The 26,904-nt window shown below is 52.0% G+C and overlaps 1 protein-coding gene across 2 annotated transcripts in view; it reads left to right on the top strand.

The window, feature by feature from the left end:
* The window catches only part of mwh (multiple wing hairs), a 66,300-nt gene extending 39,423 nt beyond the window's left edge, over window positions 1-26,877 (top strand). For both annotated transcript variants that reach the window (XM_033480589.2, XM_033480590.2), the window contains exons 2-6: window positions 7,579-7,651; window positions 11,601-11,830; window positions 21,842-22,133; window positions 23,398-23,616; window positions 23,770-26,877. In XM_033480589.2, coding sequence (XP_033336480.2) covers window positions 7,579-7,651; window positions 11,601-11,830; window positions 21,842-22,133; window positions 23,398-23,616; window positions 23,770-26,079 — 3,124 coding nt within the window. In that variant the 3' untranslated portion in view covers window positions 26,080-26,877. The remainder of the gene's footprint in view (window positions 1-7,578; window positions 7,652-11,600; window positions 11,831-21,841; window positions 22,134-23,397; window positions 23,617-23,769) is intronic.
* The last annotated feature ends 27 nt before the right edge of the window (window positions 26,878-26,904 follow it).

The following is a 26,904-nucleotide window of genomic DNA, read 5'->3' on the forward strand; positions in this document are numbered from 1 at the left end:
ACATCTGAGAGGGTTTTTCCGCCGGCAGGGGCTGGGGGAATGCGAATTGACTTCTTTCTCGGTCGCCGGAGGATCAGGTATGGAAGATCAACTGCACTTCCGGGCGTCGGTTAGCATTCCACCGGCCTTGGAGAGCAGCGGATAGCGGCGGATAGGAGCGGATAGCAGTGGATAGTCAGCGGCGAGGAGAAGAGGGCAGCAATGAGAGAGGCAACTGCGGAAAAATCTCTTCGCGGAGAGTCCCGTGTAGTCCGCTAATGGTCGTCAAGATCGACGATCCGGGGCCCTCGATCGACGCCATTTTTCAACCGAGGGGGATTCAAAGCGGATAGGTAACCGCGCCGAGTGCCGAGTACCGAGTCGTGGCGCCTATTCGACGACGACCCCGCTCCGTCTCGTCTCGTCTCGACGAGGAGGCCATAGAAGCAGAGCGAAGTTGAGCGGAGCCGAAGAGGAGCAGAGGGAGGAGACGACGTTCTCTCTTCATCCGTGTGCCGCGAGATAACCGATACACCTCGAGCAAACAGTCCGACGGGAAGCATTACGTGTACCCTGATGCTTACAATGCGCGCGCCGCGCTATGGATTCAACTGTACTTCCCCAGTACGCGCGACCTTCGCCGTAATAGCCCTCGGGGCCCCGAGGCTCCGGGGCCCCGGCGAACAGGCACCGAATGGACTTCATTTCGCGATGTAATTGCTGGAAATCGCTCGAAACCCTCAGACGCGCCGCTCGACAGCTACAAGTGCCCGGCTAATAACACCGACGGCCCGAGCCTGGCTATACTGTTTTGACGGAGTTACTTTATTCCACGGTCTCTCGCCGAGACACCAACTCTCCGACACCCTCCTCATTATTATTATATCGTCTTTATTGTGCCAAGGCTGCACGGGAGCGTTCCGAATGCGAACTCCGTATTCTACGATTCGCATCCTTGACTCCGCGGGCTTATCTTTCATCGTTCTTTACTTCAGCACCGCTCTGTGCTATACATATTTCCCGGGAATTGCTGCACCGGGCACCGGCGCTTTCATCCGGTGAAGCAATCGAAGCTGTTCCATTAAACGGCTATAGCTGTTTTTCGCGAGTGATATTCTTGATTATAAATTATACATTTTACAGAGGTGTTGTGTTTGGACTAAAATATGAAGAAAATCGAACGTATACAACGGTGATTATTACAGCAGCTTCCACATTTTCCAAAGAGGTTTCAAGCAGCGAACCGATTAAGCGAGGAAAGTTGCAACCGTACGAAATAGTAAAGCGAAGAATTCTTTCGCCACGGGCCAAGCACCAAAACTGCAACGTTCGGTAGCTAGCTCGTGGTAGGCAGACGATTCGCGCAATCGCGTTCAGCCGCAAATTGCGTAATTATCTTTTCTTCTGCTCGCGGCAGACCGCGCCGATCCTCGTCGATCCCCCGTTGATCACGAGGGCGGCTCGAGCGGGCAAAAGAGCCTAGATCCTGAAAAAGTGCGGGAAAATGAGCACGGCGGGGAATCGGAAGGTCGAAGGTAATGGCATAATTGGGAGTAGATTCGGGATCGGCGGCTGCTGGTAGGAGGTTGTCCTCGGTCGGCGGTCTGGTAGCGCAATCGATGCTCGAGCTTCGTGGCGTACACTATCATAAAGACAGGCGAGAGCCGATGTAGCCCACGGAACGGCAGAAATTCCATGCTCTCGCATATCCCACTAATGGCCTGCTCGAAGATCAACGGCGCAGCATCGGCGATCGCCGGATTTTTCGCGGTGCGAAACCCGCGGCAAAGCAGGAGGGACACCGGCTGCAACGAGTCATGGCGCCTGTTCGCGCATTGCATTACCTATTCACGGGCGGAACGCGCGTTCGCCAGGGTGCTGTGTGCACCAGCGCGCGAGTAGCGTGCACCGTGCACGCGACCCTCTTCCACGCTCGCAATAACCGCACACCGACGCGATGCAGCGTGCCGGTGCAATTTTACGCGAGACCACAATAGCCTAGGTATGTCCGACCGACGCGACGATCTTTTCGAGAAAGAGGGAGAGGGAGAGAGAGAAAGGGGAGGAAAAATCCTCCTTTTCTCTCGTGGAAAAATCTTCGTCGATTTTTCCAGAAAATCTAGAACGAAGAAAGTCGTTTCGTTGATTGCTTGCTCTAATAATTGGTATTATAGATGTGTTTTTATATGCATCTTTAGAAAGTATCGCAAGCGCATAAATGTCTGCAGTATAATTGGGTTTTTCTAAAATGTAGCGAGAAAGTTGATGAAACGAGGACTGATATGAAAAAGAGATGCGCATCCTGTTCGAGCAGACTGGATATTTCTTGCTTCAGCGATCCATCGACTTCGATTTTCTCTCGATTCTATCTCCAAGCTGAAAAACAACGTTTTTCGACGCTCCGGACTTCGAGAGAAAAAAATGGAAAGAGGAGAAGAACCAGCCGGTGTTTCGCGTCTTTCGCGAAGTTCGTTTCCAGCACAATGGCTTCCTCTCCGGCGCAGGAATGCAAAGGACTGCGCCGCCGATCCAAGGATAAAAACTTCTCACCGCTGCGCCGGCTGAGAAAGAAGCGGCGCTGAATGATTCAGTGATCTCAGCTGCTTCGCAACTTGACCCGATTTCCAGGATCGTTCCGCGAACGGCGCGCGCGCCGGATGGCATCGGAGCGACGCAACATTGGCACAGTAGCATCGAGTGGTTGCATCGCCCCGCGATGCAGTGTCCCGCGACTCGCGACATCGCCGACCGAACTTGGGCCAGATCGAGGAGATGTCATTGAACCTGACACGTCGAACCGTGTCGCGTCGATCCACAATTTGGACCCGGTGTGGATCGGGTTGCATCGATGCGGTGCGGTGCGGTGCGGTGCGATGGCGCGGCACTTTCTCCAATTTCGCTCGGCGACGCTCGAGGGGATGCACGCTCGCCTGCACACTGCGCACGAATCCTGCGGCCAGCTAGAATTCCTCAAAGGACACCTGAGCGAGCACGCCGTTCCGCGGCAAAGTCGGTAGTGTGTCGGTACTCGGTGCATACGTATAGGTGCGTGGTGCACGCCGCGCGCGAGGCGTGCAAAAGTGCGTGTGCACGCGTGACTAACCGCTCGCGCGCGGGTCAATGCCTCGGCTGTCCTCCTCGAGTAAGTATCTACCTACTCTACGCCGCGCCGGCTGGCTACCTTCGCTACTACGTTATGCTCGTGCTGCGCTCGAGAGATCGCGGATCTGACGAGCACAAGGCTCCGCAACAGCGTCCCGTATCCACACGCTTGACATTTCCGCGAGGCGGCCCTCTTTGACACGCGAGGAATCACCGTGACCGCGAGCCCCGATCGGTCGGACGTTCCGCGAGATTAATGCTGATGACCGGGACATTCGATTCGGTGCAATTCGTTGCGTATCCCCGCCGGATTCTAATGGCTCGATCAGGGCCAATTGGCTTGTAAGAGGTTCACCATTTTTCTCGTTCGCCTTGTCTCTTCTTCTTGTTAGATTTTACCTTGCAGAAGCATTAGAGGCTGGTTCCACGCGATTGCCCATAGTCCTTTGGCTCTGCAACGGCGCTGGCGAAAGCGAGAGCCATCGAGCCACGCCCACTGATAGCGCACCACGCCCACTATATCCAAACAGAGGAAAGCGGACCGTCCACCGCCTTTTACAGAAAATTCCATGGGTCGAGAATGCCTTTCACTGATGCTACTTGTCCCAAAGAGCACTTGGACATCCTCGTTGGATAATAGAATTTGATCGTTTCGATGCAAATGGGAAAATGCAAAGCGCACAAATTTATAAATTGAAAAATTGCGTGTTCCATCTAGATTTTTGACGAATCTGGCACTCGGTGCTTCGACGAACACTTACGTATATATAATACATATATCGAAAACACGCCGATTGCCGGCGTCGCGTTTTATCCCAGCTTGCGGGTCTGGTTAATCGCTCGGGTCGCCGTATCGTTCCCCGAAGCGGAGAATCCTCCCCGCGCAATAAATGGTAAAATGGCGTTCATTAATGGCACCACCGACGACTGCAGCTCTTAAAATACGTTAAACAGCCGGCTACTTGGATGGCTTTTACGCACGCGTTTATGTTAGCCTTAAACGAGGTGCTTCCACGGGGATAAATAATTTCCAGCGCGTTACTGTAACGCGTGATAATTATTGCTAAACGCTGTACAAACAGCACGACATTTTATTATCGCTGTAACGTGCGCGACGCCGACGATTTCGTTCTGCATTAATTTAGGACCGCGCCGCGTTCCTGTCGGAATAACTATTCTGGGAACTATCCTCCGCTGTTCCGTAATTTATTATGTATGCTTCTCTCTTTCCCTTTTCTTTCTTTTTCCTCTCGTGGGAAATACCAAATTGAAATAGAATACACTGAAACTGTTAACGCGTTTACGAGGAGGATCGATCTCACGGTGTTACCGCTGCCAATCGTTGGATTTCTGTCCAGGAACATTCAGCCGTGCGATCTGTGCACGCAATCTTCACAAGCTTCCTCGGTGAGGTCGCTTTTGACGTGTTAATGGACCGATCAAACGCGCCCCGTTCGGGATTAAAGCGCGAGCAAAAGCGCGTTTGATTGGCAGACGTTGATCCGCGGTATGCGCGCTGCCATTTCCACGGAATTATGCCTCGATTCCTTATCGCGATCGAGCGGGGATCGCGGAAGAAACTAAAATCTCGCGGAACATTTCAGCAGACGTTTTCTCCGAACTCTCGAACAGTGTTTATTAGCTCCGGCTGTTCCTGTTGCGCGTTAAACGGGCCGCGGTAACTCTTTCCGAATTGCCCGTCGGAAAAATCCTCTTATTTATTCGCGCGACCGCGCCTGTTGGCGCGGCGAATTTAACAGCTTGGCGTTCGCGCACGACGAACCGCAATTAATGTTCCGCACGATTCCCTCGTTATTGTCTTTGGTTTCCCTCGCTGCGCCGCGCCGCGCCGAGCCGGGGCTCGCTCGGTTACAACTCTTTCAGCGGGATAACGCCCCTGAAAAACCTTTAAACGACCCACGGAGCCCATTGCCGTAAATTTGTCCTATTTACCTGTTCGGCGAATCACAGGCTCCGGCTACACGATCCAGCTGTTAGCGTGTTTCAACGAATACCTCGGAGCCCCGTAGGATAGAGAGGGGGGCTCGCAATAGCCCCCTTCGGTGCGCGACACATGCCCGGCCAGAGTCATCGGAAACCAATTCCTACCGGCTGGATTATAATATTTTCGAGTCATTATCGCTGATGGCCGTACTTACCAGCGGGGATTACCTGAATCGACACGATTCGTTGCGCGGCCCGTAAGGTCAGGACGAGCCGCGCATTACCAGAATATTTCTGATCGAGCCGGCGAGATCGAGAAGGAGTAGCTGGGCCCCTTTTCGATCAGTCGATACAGGATCATACGCCGGCAAGCGGCGTCGTGACCGGCCCGCGTTCGTGACTCCTATTATTATCCGAGCCCGGCCACGAAATCGACTTTTGCCAAGCCGGCGAGCCGCATCCTCCTGTGTCCGTGCTGATGCAAGTCCCCTCGGTGCATCGCGTCGCCTCGCGTCGCCTCGCGTCGGACCGTGAAAACGCCGCAAATTAACCCGACGCGACGCGACGGCCACGCGAGCGATCGTATCGTTCCACCGGTGGAGCATCGTTGCTTCGATTTATTAAACAATTACGCCGCGTACGGTGTCCGTTTCGATCATTTACTTATTCGTCTTGATCGTGCGGGCGGTAAACCATTGGCACACCAAAGGAAAAATATATACAAATCACACAAATACTACGAAAACGTTAACTGATTAACGAGACCAGTGAATCAACCCTTTGCACTCGAGCGAGGCGCCGCTAAAATATCGCGTTCCAAAATAATTTTTGCATTACCAAATGTGCTTGTATTTGAAGAACTGCTAAGCGAAGCATTGGTGCATTCGATCGAAAGTTTCCTAAGATGGCCGGACACTCGACAAAACCAATCCATCACGAGATCAATTAGCCGTCGATTTGCTTCTGCTAGACTCTTACTGCTGGACGAAAGCGATTATTGGTACAGAGCTCCAAGTGCCCTCGATTTGAGAATCTCTGGCGTCCTGGAAACGGCTAAAAGTGTACTCGCACGAAAAGCATCCGAGATCGATCATCGGGCATCGCGCGCATGTCTAACTAGCTCCGGCGCTTTTAATTGCCGTGCTAGGAGCAGGCAGATCGCAAGATATCGGGAGTTTCTCGCGGAGCCATAACAATATTTCCGAGATTATTGCCAAGACCGTGACGGAGTTTGAACGTTAAAAGGGAAAAGTGTAAAGCAGCCTGACGCTCTTCGTTTTTCCAAAGGCCTCCGCTCGGAGAAGAAGCGACCCACACACAGGATACAAGCCCGCGTTTCCTGCTCTCCGCAAGCGGAATTCCAAGTTCTCCTTAACGCGACTATTAATTACACAGTTGCCCGGCCATTACTCGTTCCGGGGAAACGTTTCTGGTTCCTCGTATCCGCCGCGTTCCATTCATTTGCATCTCGTCCTGCCGCGCCGGTTCGGCATGAATATTCTATCGCAACATTGTACGATTTAATGCGCCCAACGCCTAATCAGCCGGCGCATACCCAGGCCAGGTGTGAAACTCATTAATTAATAAAATTGTTATTGTAAACTCGTTAGGCTAATTGGCGCTGTTTAAACGGCGAGGCACGATCAGGCTCGGGCGTGGAAGATAAGGATTCCTCCCCGCATTATCCCGCATCCTTTAGGTATTTCGCGAGTCGCCGCGACATCGGCCGGCTTATCCGAGCCGTGTAATCCGCCGGAATCGAATTTTAGGCCCAAAGCTTGGCTCGCGACGCGATGCGTCGATCCTATCGCAACGGCGAACGAGAAAGACGTTGCAGCGACCGGCGAGCTCGTCTCCGTTGCGGCGGAACGAAACGAGCGAGCACGAGGAGGTACCGTTTGAAAATTCCACGGAGGAAATTCCCCGGCGTCGTTCCACAAACTGGACGAGCGCACCTGACGCGACGCGACGCCAATCGACGCGTGCAACTTCCCAATCGACCGCATCGTTGGCCGACGATTTCGTCGATCGAAACACCGTGGTTCGCGCGAGCTTCTTGCCGATCGCCGGCGAATATCGCCGAGGCGTCCACCGATTAATCGCTGGAATTCGACCGAAGAACTCGCGCACCGATTTCAATGCTCCGTTTCGCTCGTGGCTCTTTTTGCGCGGCCCGGATCGCGTCTTTTTTTCAGGACGCCGCAGCTCCGATGCACTTGCGCATTTTTATACGGAAGCACAGCGAGGTCGGAATCTCGTCGAATCTACTACGATTCGACCGATTAACGGCCGGGGGCAGTCTTGTACGATTAAAAATGAAAATATAATCGTGGTAATAGCGGATCGATTTTCGTAAGCGATTTTCATCGGCGACAAAAAATGAACGAGCAAGGGGACAATAAGACAGAAGCGATTCGAGCAGCGCCTAATCGCTGTTGAATCATTCAGTGGCTTCACACGTTGGCCCGACACTCGCTCGCTCGGCGCCGATTGAATATTCATAGAGCGCGAACTCATTAATCATTATTAAAGTGGTTCGTTTTTGTCTTTCAGCGAGTCGGACATGGCGCCGAACGCGGACGAGGAGCTGCTGGTAGTGAAGCCGTGGGGATTGCAACCGGAAAAGGTCAGTATACCTACGCGTTTTCTCGGCGGGAGAAGAAGGCACACGGTACCGAAAGGATCGTTGCACGCTGATAGGAGGGAGCCTTCTAAACCGGCACGGATAAAAAAAGGGGAAAAGAAGGCGAATCGCGTTAAGTTAGATGGCGGTGAGACAAGCGAGTCGCGCGGCGGTATTCAAGCTCAGCCAGGATGTTTTCGATTAGCATATCTTCTCCAGCATTCAGTCAATATAGAGTGTATCCGAGGCGGTCAGGTAGGTGTTGTAAGTGTCCGGCTAGTCGTTTTTCTGCGCGGGGACGCCGTGAGAACCGAGCCGCGTCCAGGAGGTTCGATAAACGGGCCAGAAATGTGTTAAAGGAGGAAGATTACAGGCAGTTATCCGGCTAGAATAGGCTTGCTCTCTATCATAATCCCGGCAGTTCTAATCTATTTGTCGCAACCGCCGCGAAAATCGACGCATTATAAGGCCGGATCGCGTTGCGCTATTTTCCGCCGTCCTCCTGTTATGTCCTCCAGCAAAGAGGATCGCGGCTCTTCCAGGAAGGATCCGCAATATCGTTTCCCCGTTTAGCTACCGAACCGATCGACGCGGCGATCGTTCGACCCTCCGTCTCGCCGCAACGTTGAATTCTTCGACACTTCTCGAGCCGGATTCCTCCCCGGGAAAAAGCGAAATCGGTCGAAATCCTTCGAAATGAATTGCCAATTGCTTCTTCGTCGGAGAAAAGGGAGCCAAGATTCTTCGTATCGTTGCTGCTGCAGTTTCTTCCTTCGACGGAGGAAACGGCGCGTCGTCGTCGATCCCAACAAGGATCTCGAGATCTATCTGTGCAGCGACCGAACGAATCGTCCTGACCCGACGCTTCGTTAGAAGAAAACCGAACGATTGTTCGAGGTTTTGGCGCGCGGTGAATCGACGCGACGGAAGAATTTACGCGGTCGGTTCCAGGAAGAAATCGCGATGCCCGTCGATCCACTTACCCAACGAATCGTTCGATTCCTCGTGCGAAAAATAGGAAGCCTCGAAATTCTTCGGAGCATTTAGGAATTCGCTCGTAAAAGAAGGAGAGAGATAGAGAGAGAAAGAGAGACAGAGAGCGAGCACAAACGAAGCGGTCCGGCCGACCAACTCATGAATACCTGCTCGCATAATTCCGCCGATTAATTATGCATGCCGCATACCATTCGACCGCTCAATTTATAAAGCGCTGTTTTGTCCCGCGCGACCTAAGGCCTAGGCACACCGGTCGTCGAAAGAATCGATCGTCCCGCGTTCGAACGTACCGCGCGGATTTAATATCCGGACGTGCATTAACGTGCATCGTCGGGTGCATTCGAATTCTGCGGCCCGCGATCGCCCCGAACGCATTTGTCCGCGTCGAGGGCCTGCGAGGGAGGCGATTTGTCAACGGGGGGTGAGGGGGCTGATTAACGCCGGGAAATCATCCACGGTGCAACCTATTAACAACGAAACGCGTGCGCCCGCGAACGTAATCATTTTCTCGCGAAAAACTGCGGAAGCTTCGTGACCGAAATCGTAAATTCTAAGTACCTGGACTTCGGTGCTCGCACAAATCGATAAATTATCCGTTTCGCGCAGGTGTTCCGTAGCCGAAGAGATGCAACGTCTCGAAGATTCGTGCCAGCAACGGTTAATGAGACGGAATGAGCGTTGACAGGCGACGCCTCGTCGCCTCGGCCGATCTTTCGTGAAAGTCGCATCCGAATACATGCATGCTTCGGTCGAATCGAGCCCGAGGAAGGCGCGAACGAGTCCCCGTTGAAATTAGATCGACCGTGGCACAGTATCCTGACCGCGATTTCCGAACAAATAATCTCGCGTCTCGGTTATTCGTTTTTTCGCGACAAACGACACCAACGGTGACAAATCGATGACTACTCGGGAGCAGCGCAAGAAAGCGTGACGTTCACGTATGCAACTAGGTTGCCCGCCGGTTTGTTTTGTTTCGCATGAATCCTCTTCGATCGAACTGGACGATGGATCCGGAGGATCGCGATCTCGGAGTCCCCCTTGTCCGCGGGCAACGTTATTTTCGTCGACAGGCTTTGCCTAATTACATGCATAATTACAACGGTTACGTCCGAACCCTTCTCTCCGTAACGATTTCCTGGCTCGAGATCCCGTTCCGCGAACGCCTCGAACACCATGAAAAACCGTCGAGCAACGAAACATGATTGATCTACGCACGAGTCCACTCTATCCACGCCGTTAGACATTTTACGAACGTGTCCACGTTATCGCGCGCGCATCACGCTGGAAGGAAATCGCCGTTTTCGAGGCTTGGAACCGTTAACGCCGTTTTACGACCCGCGGTCGGTGTCTTTTTGTCAACGCTGGACTGCAGGGTGCGAAACTATCGGTTGCCAAGGTACAGTTTTTTAGCCGTCCGGCAAGAGACCGGGACAGAACGGAAAAATCCTAGGAGCTCTGCGGTTCCAAGGGTAAGCGACCACGAAATAGAAACTCGGTTTCTTGTTAGCGCTGACCGATTAACCACGCCGCGTAAAACCGCAATCGTCCAACAATAAGTCTAAGCGATCCTGCGTCGGACATTCGCGGTATTCTCGATCGGTCGTTTAGAAAGCTGCTGCGCGACCTTCGTGGTAAATGGATCGTCGCATTCCTGGATTCGTTCGGACGACGAAACGCGATAAATCATCCCCGTCCGATTCCGGATCGCCGAGACGGCTCGCTCCAGGATCCGTAACCGCTTCGGCTTCTTGGCTCTCGTAAAAGCGCCAGAAGTCGACACGGGCGATCAATTAATCGGATCGATCGATCGGGATGTTTCAACGTGGAATCAATCGACTCAACGGGATGCCGCGCCGCACCGCGCCGTTACCAAGTCCGCGATCCGCGTGAACCGGACCGCCACGCGATAAGCACTGTAATCCTATCGATTTATGGTAGGAAGCGCCGTGAAATTAACTTCGTACTGCCTCCCACTCCATCCCCTGCATATTTCATAGTCGGATACGACTGTAATTCACGCGATCCGATCGATACGGATCGTTATGAGCGAACGGTTGCGGTATCCGCCGATCGAGTTTTCATGATCTCGTCGGTGCGCATCAATTTTTTACCGGCTCGTTTCCTAACTATTTTCAAACTGCGACTTCCTTCTGCCGGAGCCGGGAGACTCGTCGTACATTCCGCATTTCTCATATCTTTATGATAGATTTTATTCGAGGCAAGATACATAAAATTAGTATATAAATAGACACGGCTTCCTTCCTTTCCTATCGTCCGCCCGAAGTTTATTCCTCTCGGAGGCTGTTTCGGATCGCGGTAAAATAGAATCTCGATTATCCGGCTCTTCGATATCAGAATCATTTTAAATACTTTTTATCTGCAATCGGCTCGACCGAAGACGAATCATGCACGAAACGATTTATCGTACAAATCAATAAAAATAGCATCTGATAATTCGACTAAGCAATTGTTCTAATGTCTGAACATTTGTGTCGCTCTGATCAGCCCGGATAATCGAGATTCTATTTGCATATCGAAGTTCATTCAAGATCAATCGCTAAAATCATTCACGAAATGCGAATTTTCAAACTTCGCAACGCTGGTCGATCTTCATCGATCGCGCACGGTATACTCACGGATTTTTATTTCGGAGACCGCACGTTGGATTCGGACGACTCCTTTTTTATTTCAATGGCGAAGGTTCAGGGAACTGTAGGAATATTTGACGCGTCTCGAACTCTACGTTAATGGAGGCTAGAATTTTTTGAAATTAGGTTAAGCTCCGACTGGCCGGACGAGTTGATATCGAATGCGCCGGCTCGTTACGTCAATTCGTTGCAGAACCTCCGTCCATCCGCTTCAATCGGGAGGTTCTCCTAGCCGCGGCCGTTTCGTTAATGTATTCACCGCGATAGCCTGTGGCCATTACCGCTGAGTGTCCTTGTTCTGTTCGCAGGAGCGATTAAGACCACCTACGTACAACGCGGAGGACTACGCTATCGCGCTCAGACGATGGGGAAGGCGTCCATTAGGAAGCGTCCAGGACTCCCAAGGCACCCTGCCCTCGACGACCAGCTCGAGTTCCGGTTATGCTTCCGGAAGCGGCGAGATGACCTTGAGACAATTCACCTCGGTCAGCGAGCTGTTGAACAAGCTTAGAACGGACCTCAGGCTGGCATTTCCAAGGTTGGTGAACCGCGGCACTCTCATCGCCGATACAAGGAATTTCCGGCTCGCATCGTGACCGAACCTTTTTGCATCGGGCCCCTAAGTGGTCCGTCGGAACTGCTCTACACAGTTCGAGCATTTCAATAATCACCTCGTCACGTTTCTAGCGCAGCAAAGAAGAACGTACGTTTCCTCCGTCGCTACGGTAAAGATCGGGGGCCGGATAAACGAATCGCGTTGCTTCGCAATCGACGCCAGAACCGCGATGGCTCGCTAACGAACTATCGGCCGTAGAAAGGTTTTAACGGGGCAAGAGCAGGGTGATTAAGATTTATACCATCGGCAGGAAGTTGATTTCCCTGAAAGCAAAAAGCCACGCCAGCAATTTCGAAATTTCTCCGTTGCACAATGCGCGCGGAAAGGAGAGTGCTCGGGACGACGGCTGCGATTCACTTTCGCAGGAAACTATGCTGCGGAAACGGGGGAGTATCGACGGCCACCCGGAAGAGCAGGCCAGCTTGATTATCCGTGAACAATTAGAACAAGCGATCGCCCCGGCAGAATTTACGATCTCCCGCCGGAACTAACGACTCGAAAGAGCGTCGACGCTGATCAGACGGGAGGATCGGCCCGGCTCGATCGAGAGAGCCAGTCTTTACAGTTACTTTTTACGCGCTTCTTTTTCCCGGTCCCAAAGATGCGTCCCATAAAAATTCTTGCCTGATTCGGCCGTAGATTAGTCGCCTGGATTCTTCGGCGCCGAGTCTAGCAGCTCTGGTCCCCGAGATCCACCGTCGATTCCTGTTGTTTTTACAGTTAGCCGGATTCGTGAAGAAAGATTTTACACTCGGCCGCGTCGTAAACGCGCGATCGGGAAAGATTTTATCCTCACCGCCGCCGCCGCCGCCACGCTAAACTTTATTAATCACCGTGAGTTAGCAGCCTTTGAATTAAACATTCTTTCTCCCGCTGGACCGGTGATCCGTTCAACCGGCCGTTGCCGGCTTCCGGTGCGTTTCAATCTGCCTGTCCACACGTCGGAGATCGCATTAACTCTTTAACGGCGATAAGGGGCGAGAGATCGTCGTCGATCCGCGCGCGTTTCAATCGGTAATCCTCCCGGCGGCTCGCAAAAACCGATCTCTATTTCCTGTAATAAGGTTCTTCTCGTTGGCCAGCGATCGGGAGGTAACAAAGAAACTAGATCCCTCCGTGACTGCTCCGCGCGGCAAAAAAAACGACTTCGCGAGCGAGACCGGAAAGCGAGTTGCTCGGATATCACGTCCGACGAAGGGCAAAATAATAGTCCTCGTCCCCGTTAGGCGCCGCGCCGGGATGATTAAGGATCGAGACGTAGACGCGATTCGATTCCGAGCGACGCCGACCACCGACGAGAGATCGACGCCGTTTGTCTCGAATCGCCCGCAGCGCGTGGCCATCGCTGTTTATTCACGACGCGTAAAATCGCGATCGTTAGACACGCCGCTAATTGACCGACGCGATAAACCTGCGATTCCAGGGGGCTGCGACGCGTTCGCCTTGCCGTTCAATGCCTCGAATTCGCAATTTACGAGCAGAATCGATTCCCGTGAAGAGAGCGAACCCGGCCCCGACGTTTCGTTCGTTCGATGGATCGGCTGATGCGTAATCGCAGCGTGCTCCACCGGAGTCTTCGGATCTAGCAATAAAATCCTCTCTCTCTGAAAGAAGCTAATCGAATGAAACGAGATCGTGTGCACCATTCGCAAATAATAAAACGTGGCAAATTGTTGGAAGGGTCAGGGAGAGGCCGAGAACGAAGCTAATCCCCGAGCCTCCGTGCCGGCAAAAACTTTCATTTGCCCGATCATCGAAACCGAACAGAAGCGAATTAATTGCACGGTCGATGGTTCATGGCAAGAGGAATTCTAAATTAAATATATTTCCAGGCTGCAGACCACCCAGCTGAAAAGCCGCGGATCTCACGCAACCGCACGATAAAACTCGATCGAAAATCCCGGCCGCAAACCGTTTAACCACGATCGGCTGCGAAAATAGAGCGCGGTGATTCGATTCGATTCGACGGGCCGAGGGAGCCCGAACGAAATTCCAGGGGCCAGAAACCATCGAGGCGATGCCCTCTAATTAATTCCAGCTCGATCGGCGTGGCTCGTTCGCTCTTATTAAGCGCAATTTAGTCGCGAGCCGACGCATCGGCGAGCAATTTTGCGGTGAACGGGATGCGTTCGATTCCGCGCCGCAAGAAATCGATTCGCTGCGCTCCAAACGGTTCTAATCCCCGCACCGAAAGCTCTGCGAGACCAGTACGCTCCGTGCTTCGAGGCCGATAGGACGCTATTGTTTGCTTATTCCGCTTAGAAACCTGCCAGTAAATCGATGGACTTCAACGTGGACAGATCGTGTAATGAGTTCTTTCGCGTTTTCTTGTCGACGACGCGAACAGACTTATTGTACAGTTCCAGCTTAATCCACCACGTCTTAAAGTAGACACTTTCAGCTTTCATTTAAGCTAAGTTTCATAGAAATAGACCCACGAGAACGTACCTCAAAATTCGTCCGAACTGTCGCTTCGAATTCGCGTAATTTTCCAGTTTCAGAAAGTGGTTTGTCTGCTCCGAATGTTTCCTCAGCCCAAGAGAATCGCGAGACGAAAGAGATGCAAGCAATTTGCGAACGAAGGCCCGCGGTTATTCGAAAATTGAAGTCGCTGCACGGTTTACGAAGATTTCTCAGAAAGCACATTATAAACGGTTTAGAGAGAGAGAAAGAGCGCCGATCTCGATGAACATCGCGGCGCCGTTATTCACACGGTGGCCAATTAGGGACAACCGTTTGATGCTGAACGATCATTTCTTTTCGACTCATTGCTTCGTCCGAGAAATTTACTAGGATCCCAGATGGCAGCGACGCCATATGGCGGACGCGATTGTCCCACATACGGTGGAGATCGGCTCTAGAACGTTGGAAGACCGGATAACCGAGCGACCAGCAGCGGTCCCGGATAAACGAATACCGATATTACCGGATAACTGTATCGGCCTGGCCGCGGCCGCGGCCGGCGCAGCGTGCTCGATCCGCAAATCGATCTGGACGAGACGCATCCTCGATCTACGCGATCCCGGGGACCGTGTATCACTCGCCGGGATCTTATTAGAGCGTTTAGACGGGCTTTTTGCCGGTCGCCGCCTTTTACCCGCCTCCGTGCCACCTGACGGAATCGATTTATTTTCGAGCCGAGCTTAATAATTGCCTGTCGAGATTGATTACGTCGTCGAACGATCACATCCAGCAGCTCGAGCGGATCGCGTCTGGTATCTGGAGCGGATGTACATGGATTCGACGCTGGGAAACTCGAGCTCGAGGAGGTGCGGCCACAACGAATAATAATAATAATAATCGTAATAACAAATCGTCCTTACCGGCCGGTCGCCATTAAGAGATGATAAACGCGCAAATTATAAAAGACGCGGCAAACTGGTGCGCACAGGAGGAGATCAATTATGGCGCGAATGAGCGAGATCCGACGCACTCGAACACCCTCGACGAGAACCTGCGCGATTAGAATACGAAGCTGGGGCCCGCGTCACACTTTTCGATCCGCGCGGTTTCGAATCAGAAATTCTCTCTTGCGAATTAGTCCTCCGGTTGGATTGCAAGCGGCGAATCTCGAGTCATCGGCGACCCAGAGACCTCGGACGATTACCCGAGCAAAAAAAGCAATAACGACAGACCCTGAAATGAACGATGATCGTCGCCGATTACACGAAATCATCGGCGAAATATCATCGTGGGTCGCTTTCCCTTCTGCGTGCTTTCATCGACGAGAGTCGATCCCGTCTCGATTCCGTGGATTTGCGTGCTCATCACGGCAGGGGCACGGGATTCGCTCGGATCTCGAGGTCTCTGGTCTCGAGTCTCGAGTCTCGGGAGCACAGATCGACTAGGCCGTCAATGAAAACTGACGTGTTATTAAACCGTGCGCCGATCCAGCGAAGCAAGAAACAACGAAAAGAACCGCGGGCCGCAGTCCGCCGAGTTATTATCGTCTATTAACTCGGAGTACATTTAATTAGACACTCGTATACCCGCGCAATTAAAGCGGAATGGCTTTGCGATTCACCGGGGAATCGTTGCGCGTCGGTTTGCTCGCCGAGGAATCATTCGTGCTCCGAACACGGGCAAGTGTTGAAAGAATTACGGAAAGTGCGGCACGCGATATTCGCGATGAGCGCGCGTTCATCGGCTCCTCGAAGAGGGCTCCCGCCTGTATTTACCTCGTCCCGAGGCCCTTGTCATGCGAATCAGGCGTCCCGCGTCGCCTTTCATTGATATTCCGTGTCGGCGGTTGTCTTTTGTCAATCATTGCCCCTTTAAAAACCTTCTCCTCCCTCGATTGACGGGACCGCCTCAATGGATTCGCGCCTCCATTCATCCGACAGCTTTGTATGCCCGGAACGAATTTCACCCGCGCTCACAATGGGAACACGTAACAAAACGAACTTGCCATTATCGTCGTTATTATACCGTCTTTATTGCGCGGCCCGGCAGAAGCATAACGAAACACAATGTACAGGATAGACCGTCATTCCCACAGGATAACGAAATATTTTGATTTCTTTGCCGGGCACTGTTGTTCTTTCGGGAAGCCACGGTTGTTGCTGGTGCTGCGGCAACCGTTAACCCGTTCGCTTCGTTAGCTCGATCTATTCGAGAAACGAAAAAGATAACAGTTTATCAGCGCGGCGATGCTGCATAAAATCGACGAATCGTTTTGCTCTCGCGTATAATCTCCGATCTACCGGTTTTACCTAGTTCGAAGAAATCGATTCCGACGCGAGAACGAATCAAGGAAATTGACGGAAAAGCAGCGAAATACTGGGAAGTCGGGGTACGGTAATGTCTCTCTAATCGACGCTCAGATTGTGGACAAAAATGGACAATCTGGAGAGAGGAGATACGATTATTCAAGCCCTGCGGTTTGTTTTTATAGTTACGAATTGTCAACAATTATGAAAACGAGACGCGAGGCTCGAACAATCGTATCTCCTCTTCCCAAATTGTCGATTTTTGTGGGCAATCTGGGCGTCAATTAGGGAGACATTACTGTAACTGTTTGCAGACGCGGGTGACCGACGAAGCGCAGGGACCAGAAGCGTAACAGGGAGTTTTGAATGCGTTCGCAACGTGATCTCTGACGCGGAGGTGCATAATGGAGTCCCCCGCGGCACCGTGGAGCGGCACACGCAGTTACACGCAGTTACACGCAGATGATTTTAATTAATGTGAACCTTGAACCAAGTAATTACAGCGTCGGTTACGGAAAAACATGGGGCCGGAGTTAATGCACTTATTTTATAGAGACCCGGCACCGTTTCCCCGTTTTTGCCTGTCCCGTGGCGGCGCGTAATATCAACACCGGCCTAGAAGAAGCCTCCACGACCGGCCACCGAACCCGCGCGATACCCCACGATGCTTCCGCTTCGCGTAACAGCGAATGCGTAACCGCTTCCTACCTAATGGAAACCAAGGAAGTCTCGTTTCTTTTTTCACGCGATTATCAGATCCCGTTTCTGTTTCTAGCCGCGCGGTGAACGATGCTCCGCGATCGGCTGTCCCCGCGATACCGATCCCCGTCCTCGAACAGGCAGAGATACAATCGCGGCGGGTCCCGTCTCCGTTCACGCCGGAATCGAGACGTTAGTTTCATTAATTTTAATTGACTCTGGATCCCCGTTTACAATTCACTTTTAGCCGCGCACGATTGGAAAGTGAGCCGATGCCTGGGCTTCTCATCTTCCTCCGGCGAACGGGGCCCGCTTCCGGCACCGCTCCTGCACAACGGCAATTACCCCGCGCTAATCAACATGTAAGCGTCAATAGTTCGGATACGTAATCAACCGGTAACGATTACTACGTTCTACGGGATTCGATTACTGGAAACGGTTTTATCTACTTACACGCTCGCGGATATCGATGAACAAAACCCACCGTTTTGTTCGCGCGTTCCAGTCGGTGTGTTCCAATCTTACGAACTACAAGCCGGCGTAATCTTTTTCTACCATCGAGCTGCCCGCGCGCGATCCACCGACGTTCAATTAATTTATAACCGCGTGTACGCGAAAGAAATAGCAAAAACCAGGGGGGATCGGCTGTGGGTCATATCAAGAGGCACCGATGCACAAAGCGGCGATAAATAAAGCGAGGCCGCGATTCGAGCGCAGTTTCCTGCGGAGGATGCGGCGAGGACCGCAGAATTAATTCGTCCGGCGTCGTCTACGGGGCCGATAAAGCTGGCCGAGGATTCGCGCTGCAGTAAGAAGATGCATCCCGCGCAGTAAATTATGCAATCCATTTACGGCGGAGGCCGAAAGTATCGCGTGAAAGAGAAACACGCCCGTGTGCAGTCGTTGTAGTCGTAGTCGTCGTCGCCACCGCCGACGCCGCAGCGTCCTTTCGTTTTCTTCGGTCGCGTCGTCGTCCATCGTCGTGGATTTTAGGGTGTGCCCATACAGCCGAGCAATAACGAACGCTTGATATTCATGCCCCGTTCGCCGAAGGCATTCTTACGTGCGCGGCGTGGTCTGCATAATGCAGGGTGTAATATAATGCACCCATGCCAGGCCAGGCTGGGGCCAAGCTCGCCGGGGCCCGAGGAGGCATCGCATGACGTCTCCAGGAAAGCGTGTTTTCGATAGCGGAGTCGCTCGCCTTGAAACAAAATTCCTCTTTGTCCTCCTCGAATCCGGCACGCGATTTTTCATTGGCCTACGAACACGCTTGGACACGCAACCTCGCGCGAACGTCCCGTAACTGGGACTAGAACCCCGTACCTCCGGGGCTTGCGAATTTAAATAGAAACGATCATCATCCGCCGTGGACCCTTCCAGCGGTCCAGCTATATTTGTTCGATCCCACGAGCCATTGCTTCGCGCCAATCAAGACGTCCGCTGTCAGTCGTGAGCATTTTTTACGCCCTTGTCCCAAGAAAACGTTCGTTTTGCTTGTCGCTGGTCTCGGAGCTCTAAAGTGCTAATGCATCTGCCGGCGATCTTTTTTCAAGGTTCTGTAAAATGTCCAATTGAGTGCTAGATTAGGCATAAATTGCTTCCTGAGGCACTTACCGAACCCTTTGAAAAGCAAATGGGCCTGGGAATCATGCTCATTTCGGGCAAGCCACGCCTGCGTTTCACAGATCCAATCGCGGATCGATATTAATTGACTGCTGGCAACAGAGAAAGATTGCTGCTTTTGAAGCTAGATTCCTCCAGGAAACGCTGCTCTGGTCTTTCGGAAATCGGGAGCTGTAAAGCCACGCCCACTCGGAGCAGTGGAGCCAAAGTTTGATGTCCAGAACGTTGCCAGGGTGGTCCACAGGCTGCCGGAGCTTTCGTTTTTTGACGCACGATCGATCCATGATTTTTCGGCGCGTCCAACAAAGTCGAGCCATGGTGTTCCCGGCGTGAATCGCGAGACAACCATGTGCTTCGCGCACGTATACGACGAACGTACATCGACAGCCGGCCATCACGATACCTCCAGTACGGTATGCATAATACGGCCTGTAACATAATGCGTCTATTGTTAGAAGAGAACTCTCTCTTTCCCTCTTTCTCTTTCTCGGCGGGTTTAGCCGTGGGTAAATAGGCGACGAGTACATACGCCGGGTACATAGAAAACGTTTTAATACTCATTTGCATGCATTGAACCCGCGCGCACGGCGCTTATACACGGTGTTTATAGAGTCCCCGTCTGGCCGAACGTCTCTCCGAATGTCGTTTTCTTTTTCCGTCTATCCCTTTCTTCGAGCCGGGATATCCAGCCGCGCATGATTTATGGTTGTTTGTGCAAGCGACCGGCAAAACTATCGAGCTCCGCCGACGATTCGACGTTTCCTCGACGACTCGATGTTCCTTCGACGGTGTTATTTTCGAGCGGTATTCGATTTTACCGCGATTCCACTTTCGAGCTTGACCAATCCAATCGCGTTTATCGCGATATTCCGAGGGAACGTACGACTTCGTGACGATGACGGAGCGCGTGATTCAAGTTCGTCGTTCGGTTGTTATTTTGACGCGTAAACGTTGTTATCCCGAGATTGCGGGATCGAAGAACCCGGGTCGTCTTTTATCGGCACGCCCACTATGCGTACAATTTACCGCAGATTAGATAAAAATTAGCGAAGAAAACAAATATTATAATAGAATTCGCGATACGAAAATCTGTAGTGTCGCATTTAAAAGGCGCGGAACAATAACGAAGCTTGAAACACAGCGATGATTAGCGATTGCTTTTTTCCCGCTGGCTCGGAACGAAAAATTCTCCGAAACGGAAACGATCGATGAATGACGGGGCCGACGACGACTGCGTTCGTCGCTAACGTTGCATAAGGCATAAGGCAACAAAGGAGGTTCTAGAAAGTGACAAAAGGCCTCTCGGCAAGGGGATTCTCACGGCTCCGATCGGAGAGAGATTGCTGCGTGGCGTACGATGCTGACAGACCGGCTGGTGCACCATGCTACACGTGTTTCATCCGTATAATTAAGGAAACTAACGTGACACGATCAAAGATAGTACTCGTCCATTACGGGCGGCCCCGCGACCGAGAAGAAACCCGGCCAGCATTGAAACAAACTTCTTCCCCGTGGACTCGGCGTCACTCCCTTTGACAGTCATAATATCTATTTCCTCGTCCTTGCACCCGTCCACGGAGACCTAAAGCCCGTCACACAGGTGCACGCCGAGAGCAGAGAGAAGACCAGTGCAGAATTACAGGACAAGCCCGTAAAGGAGAGAACGATCGTGCGCTGTTCGTCTTGCCGGTCTCTCTGCGAACGATCGACGAATACGATACCGAAGAGCGGCGAGCAGAAGCGATATCGAAACGCGGAACAATCGCGCATAAAACGTCGATAACGACGCCGACAGACATCGGAGACCGGCTGACAATCGAGCATCGATACATCCGGCGCCGCGGACAAACGACGGAATTTTCATTTATCGATCGGCGAGAGTCGATAATCGGCGTCGGATTAATCGTGTTTCCGCGGGAGCCCCGGCCAGCGTCCCCGCGGTTCTCCGGTTTAATAATGATGTTTTCAGTGGTCGCGAGACCGTGTAATTTAATTGAAGTATATTCTCCTCCCTCCATACGCCTCGGCATTAACTTCGTTAATAGTTGCCCGGTTCTTGTGCCGTCACACTTATAATCGTTCCGTTGACAACCACGGAGGAACTCGCTTACCGGTGCGCCTTATAAAACCGGATTGCCTTTTTCTGTTTATCGCGCGGTCCCATAATTATGTAATTACTGCTTTTTTCCTTCACTGTCAGCGGTTCAATGGCTCCTCTCCGGCGTCGAGCTCCGTCACGGCCACGGCTCGTACCGTTACAGATGCTTCCGGTCCAGCTCTATACAATTAGGGAATTAAGTCAATCACGCGCCACTTTGCAAAACACATACGACAACTCCTGCTCGCACCGATCTCTCGCTGCCTGAAATCAATTACAAAAAACCTCGCGCCCCGTCCCGACGCTCTTCTCGCATGACACTTTGCTCCCTGGAGAAAAAAAAACCACTCAACGCTCGACCATTCGCAATTGTCCGACAATCATTTCCTCTCGCGCCGAACAGCTTTTTCGGGGTCTGGAACAATTTCATTTCTAATAAGTACGGTGACCGAAATAATGATAGGTCCGTCACGTTCTCGCGATATTCGCTTCGTTGTATCGTAAAAATGAGACGAACTTATCGTTATTTCGGCCACTGTACGATCGCGTCGGACAAGCAAGAATCGATAGAAGAATAATCATCGTAAAAGCATCGAAGCATCTTTTTGCTTTGATCATTGTTTTCGCAAAACGATGTGTAAGAATTGAAAGAGCAGAACAAGCGAAAAACGAGTCGCGCAGCGAGCCGAGTAATTCCATCGCTAACGAGCGCCTCGAACCCGAGTGCTCCGATTGGACGCGACGCGATTACGCGACGTGACGGAAATGCGTTCTCAAGCGAATATCGATATTAATTTGCAGCTTCGTTCAGGAATTCGCCTCGCCGCCCGCCGACGGGATCACGCTGCTGTTGGAGACCCTTCGGGGTGTTCAGCTAGCTCAAAGTTCTCCACCCTCTTCCGGTCACACGGGTCCGCGTGTCGGCACCAGAAGAGCAGCTCTGGACGAGCTTGGCTGCGTCGAGTGTCTGGCTGCCTGCGCCGAACGATGCACCGATGCGCCGAGGCTCCTGGTGCAAGCTCAACCCGGTCTTCTTGCTCTGGCAGTCTGTCTGACTAGTAGCTTGAACCGGTCCCGGGTTCTAGCTCTTCAGGTAACAATCGTCACTTCCGTTCCGAGTGCCGCGGTACTGTTAATCAAAAAAGAAACCTGTACCGCGCGAGAATGCGCTCGCCACGGATTATGCTTGACACAGGGAATCGGAGATCGAACCACGGAGAAACTTTCATCGTTGTCGCGTTATCGCAATTTTATCGTTCGCATCGGCTCCGATAGATCGGCCCAGATAGACGATCGTCGTCGATTAAATTTAACACGCATTCGATTTGCACGCGGCTAAACCGATTAAATCTGTACCGATATCTTGGCCACCGGTTTTATCCACTCGCCTATCGCTTCCTTCTCGTTCATAATAACGTTAATACCTTCGCCGCCGCTTACACGTATCGCATAATACTCCGATCGCCGATTGAAAAATTAATTCGCAACGCGGCGGATTAGAGAACACCGCCGCTCGCTTATATTACACGAGATTCCGCGTTCGCGGACGCATCGACGGTGATAGGCCGCGAATATCTCGCGCATTACAGAGCGAAGACTTGATCCAATAAATTAGAGAAAAATTCGATTCTCCGATATTTTTCAAAGATTTAGCAGAGTCGCGAGAGTCGATCTCTCTTGTCCTTTCGTCGACGGCGTGTTCGGGAAGATGAAACGGATCCCGCGTTATTTTCGGCCCCGTTGTAAATGCTCGTATTTTCGAACTGTAAACGGAACGGTTAATTAAAGAATCCTCGAAACGATACGAGCCGAGCGGCGGAAGATTGTGGGTCAGCCTGGCAGTTTGTCGATCGCGGAGGATCCCGGGCACATCTGACCCATTCAGAGCCTCGTAAACTCGCGTCTCCGGCGAACTCGGTCCGCTCGGCAGCCTCCGGGGCCCGTTATTTCGAGAGTGTCCGTCCTCGGAACCAGTTTTTATCATCTATCCGAACGTTATTCGGCCAGCTTCATTTGCAAACTCATGCCCGCAACGTAGCAGCTTCTTCTTCTTCTCCTTCGTTTCCTCTTTCTCCCTCGTTCTCCCGCGTTTCCCATTTGCCGGGGAAGCGCAGGCACTCGCGAGCATCGCGGTTACGATCAGAAGACGTTGACTAACCGAACTGGGGTAATTACTTCCACGGCACGTGATCACAGAAACCTGCCAGTCTCGAGGGGGGATATAATGAGAATAAAGAGATCGTTATCTTCGTCCGGCCGGAGGAACTGTTGACGGGCATTAACTGCCGGCCAGACCGCCATGAAAATCCTTCCCCCGTCTCCGCGCGCTCCCGCACGAATTCATTATTATGTTCCAGCTACTGACGAAGGTCTGCCAGGCTCCGGGTGGCCACGCAGCTGTCTCCGAAGCGGTCTCCACTTTGAGGCTCAAGTACGGCGAGGGCGGTAGGTTCCGATTCCTCGCCGGCGCCCTCCTGGCTCCCAGAGCAGCGATTGCCCTGAGAGTCGCAGGAGTCTCTTTCCTCAACGCTTTCCTCAAGTCTGCACCAAGGACCCAGACCAGGTTATACATTCAGGTGAGTCGGGACATCGAACCGGCGATTCTAATACGATCTACGTCGAACAGAGACACGCCTTGTCTAGAAGACCCTCGAGGTCCGAGAACTGTCTCCGTACTCCGATCGATTAGCCGATTGTCCGATGTAACGCTCGGTTTCTCTCTGTGGTAGGCCGAAGCCTGCGAAGCTGGACTAGAGCCGCAGGTCCTTCAAGAATGGCTGAAAGAGCTGGACGGCAGGGAGGAGGACGCCCTGAACGAGCTTCTGCACAAGGAGGTCCAGAAGTGGACGCACAACTGCGTCGACGTAGACACGTTGCAGAGACGGGTGGTACGTGCCGAGGAAACCTGTAGAATTCTGAGCAAAAAGGTTTCGGCCCTGCAGGCCGAGCTGCAACAGCTCCAAGTCGAGAAGCTGAACAGCTACAACCGGGAGGACCGTGAGAAGGTGACGGTGCTCGGGCCGAAGCAGTCGCCGAAAGTGTCCTCGAACGCGGAGGACGAGGGCATCAGCTCGTCGGAGAGATCCAGCAGCCCTGAGAACGGTAAACACCAGATGCGGAACCACCAGAAGCACAGCTCGTCGCCGGACAACGATCAGGAGACCACCATCGACGACGTGATCGAGGAGCTCAGGATCATCGTGAAGGACGCCGAGCAGGAGTTCGGCGACAAGAATCGCGAGGAGAAGGAGAGGATCCCGCAGAACACCTCCAAGGACCAAGCGTTCAAGAGCTCGGAGTCGTACATGCTGGACAGGGTCCTGAAGAGGGACCAGCAGTCCGATGCGAAGATTTCGAAGTCGAATCCAGGCTCCACTGTTTCTCAGAGCATGGCGAAGGGCGAGCAGGTGACCTACTTCGGGAACGATCGTGATTACAGCACGGACTCGGGCAGCAACAGAAGGCTGAATCCTGATGCGAGAAGAATCTCCAAGTCCTCGGTGGACGGCAGCGTGAAGATTGTGATCAAAGGGCCGGACATAGAGGACGCCATAGTCCCGACGATCCTGCACCCCCAGCCTCCGAGGAGATCGCCACCTTGTCTGTCCACCATCATGGCGGTCAGACACTGCGACTTCCCGGACCACGAAGAGACTTACAACTCTCACGACGAAGAAATCGAGGAGGAAACCTTGGGGGACGGCAGCGACTCTCTGCTCAGTGCTTCCAGGCTGAAGTACAACGGGAAGAATCAGACTTACGAGGAGCAGATCAGGAACGCAAACGGCAACCACTTCCAGAAGCAATCGAGAAACGTGGACGAGGAGCAGGACGGCAAATTGAAGAAGAGCTACGACGATCTCCGACACTTCGACGAGGGCGAGAAGGACAAGAAAACGATCAGGAACTATGAGAGCTCGTGCAGGGCGAAGAACGAGACCAAGTCCAGGCAAGATGGGTTCGTGCAGAGACACAACTCCAAGTACAGGAGCGAGGTGGAGAAGAGGAAGTTGCTTCGCAGGTCCACAAGCCACGACTACCTCGAGTCCAGCGCCTCGAGTCCAAGGTCAAGGAGGTCCGGAAGAAGCCGAGTCGAGAGCCACATCAGGAAGTTCGAGAGTCTAAACTCGTTCGACGAGCATCGAAGTCTGCAGAGCTATGGTAGGCCGGGTAGCTCCGAGAACCTCAGCAAGCAGGAGCACCAGTTCTTCGAGGACGGCTCGAGGAACAGGATGCGCAGGTCCGAGTCTTTCCACCATGTATCCCACGTGGCCAAGAAGGAGCAGTGTTCCTCTCGCGGAGGAAGCGACAGCGGACTGTTCTACGTCACGGATTTCAACCTGGAACCACTGCTGACACGAAAACCAACGTCCATAGAGGCTCCAAAATCACCCAGTCTGCAGACCAAATCCCTGGATAGAATCGACGAGGGCCTCGATTCGATGGTGGACATCGTAATCACGGAGGAGAAGAGCCAATGGAGATCGGGCAAGCACCAGAAGATCAAGAAGTCTCGGGAGGAGAGACAGGTGATCAGGTCCAAGTCCAACAGACTCGAGGACACGAGAAATTGCTACGATATAGACGCGAAGAGCAGGCAGGAGGAATCTAGGAGCAAACACCTGAAAAACGACGAGCTTTATAATGTTAGCGTGAATAACAAACAGCTGAGGAGCGACGAGCTGTACGAGGAGCAGAGGAACCGCGAGTGGAATTGTCAAAACGAATTGAATTCCGCCAAGAGGAACGATTTGGATTTTGATTGCGCGCCCATGATCATGGCCAAGAACGGACCCAAGAACAACTCGTTCAGCCAGCACGAAAATATCGCGAATCGGTTCACGAGCAGACCGAACGATTCCGGCATCTTCGCCAGCCGAACCTACGACACTTTTGGTCTCGGAAAGAATCGGTTCAACGCTGGCAAATACTCCGGAAACCAACAGATCAAGGAGAGCCCCGTTGGAAGGAGAAACACGACCTCGTCCGCGACCGGAAACCGCGGAAAAGTCACGGACGTCGTGTCGGGACTCTATTGAAAGTAGGCCCATGTAGATTTCTAGTGTTCTCGGAAACAGATTTCAAAGAATGAGATATATTTTTGTATACAGGTTAAATACAAAAGTCTTACGAACGACATTCGTTCAGCCCTTTAGATATCCGCGTCGTCTTATCGTGTACGAAACAAACGCCGAAATTCAAGTATATAGCTTAGATCGCTCCGCTTATCGCGACAAGGGGTGCAATGATTGTAAGTATTACAAACAACAATTCGAAGCTTAACATACGAGATGACTTTCAAATGAATGCTAATTTTCTAATCGTTTCATTTAACAGTGAAATGAGACAGATCCGAGAATGATTTATTGTGTGCCACGATGATTTGTTTCACTCTAGAACGAGGTACAGCAGTGACGATAATTACAGATTTCATAAATTTGCATATCAATCTAAAGAAACGTTGTATATTTTTTAGAGAGAATTGTTTGATTTATTATTTCGAGGTCACTCTATATTAGAACATGTAGCCGTTCTCAATATGAAGATAGGTGTACGGTGATGGAGTGTCACACGTTTTTCCATGAATTGTGCAATATTATTTTTCATCGCGTGTAATTACATCGTAATTCAACAAGGAACTGCAATTTAGTATAAACGCGCAGATAAGAAAGTGTACAAAGGAAACGCCAGAAAATGGCAATGACTATGAAATAAGTCCACGAGTTATCATCGTTGTAATCATTATTGTTAAGTCCAAACCGTATTTTTTAACTTATTATAACTAATGTATTCGCGAAACGTTCTTGAATTGAATAAAATTGTTATCCTTATCATTATACCGAAATGGTATTCAGGGACACTCC

This window comes from Megalopta genalis, chromosome 11, assembly GCF_051020955.1.
Source record: "Megalopta genalis isolate 19385.01 chromosome 11, iyMegGena1_principal, whole genome shotgun sequence".
NCBI classification, from domain to species: Eukaryota; Metazoa; Arthropoda; class Insecta; order Hymenoptera; family Halictidae; genus Megalopta; species Megalopta genalis.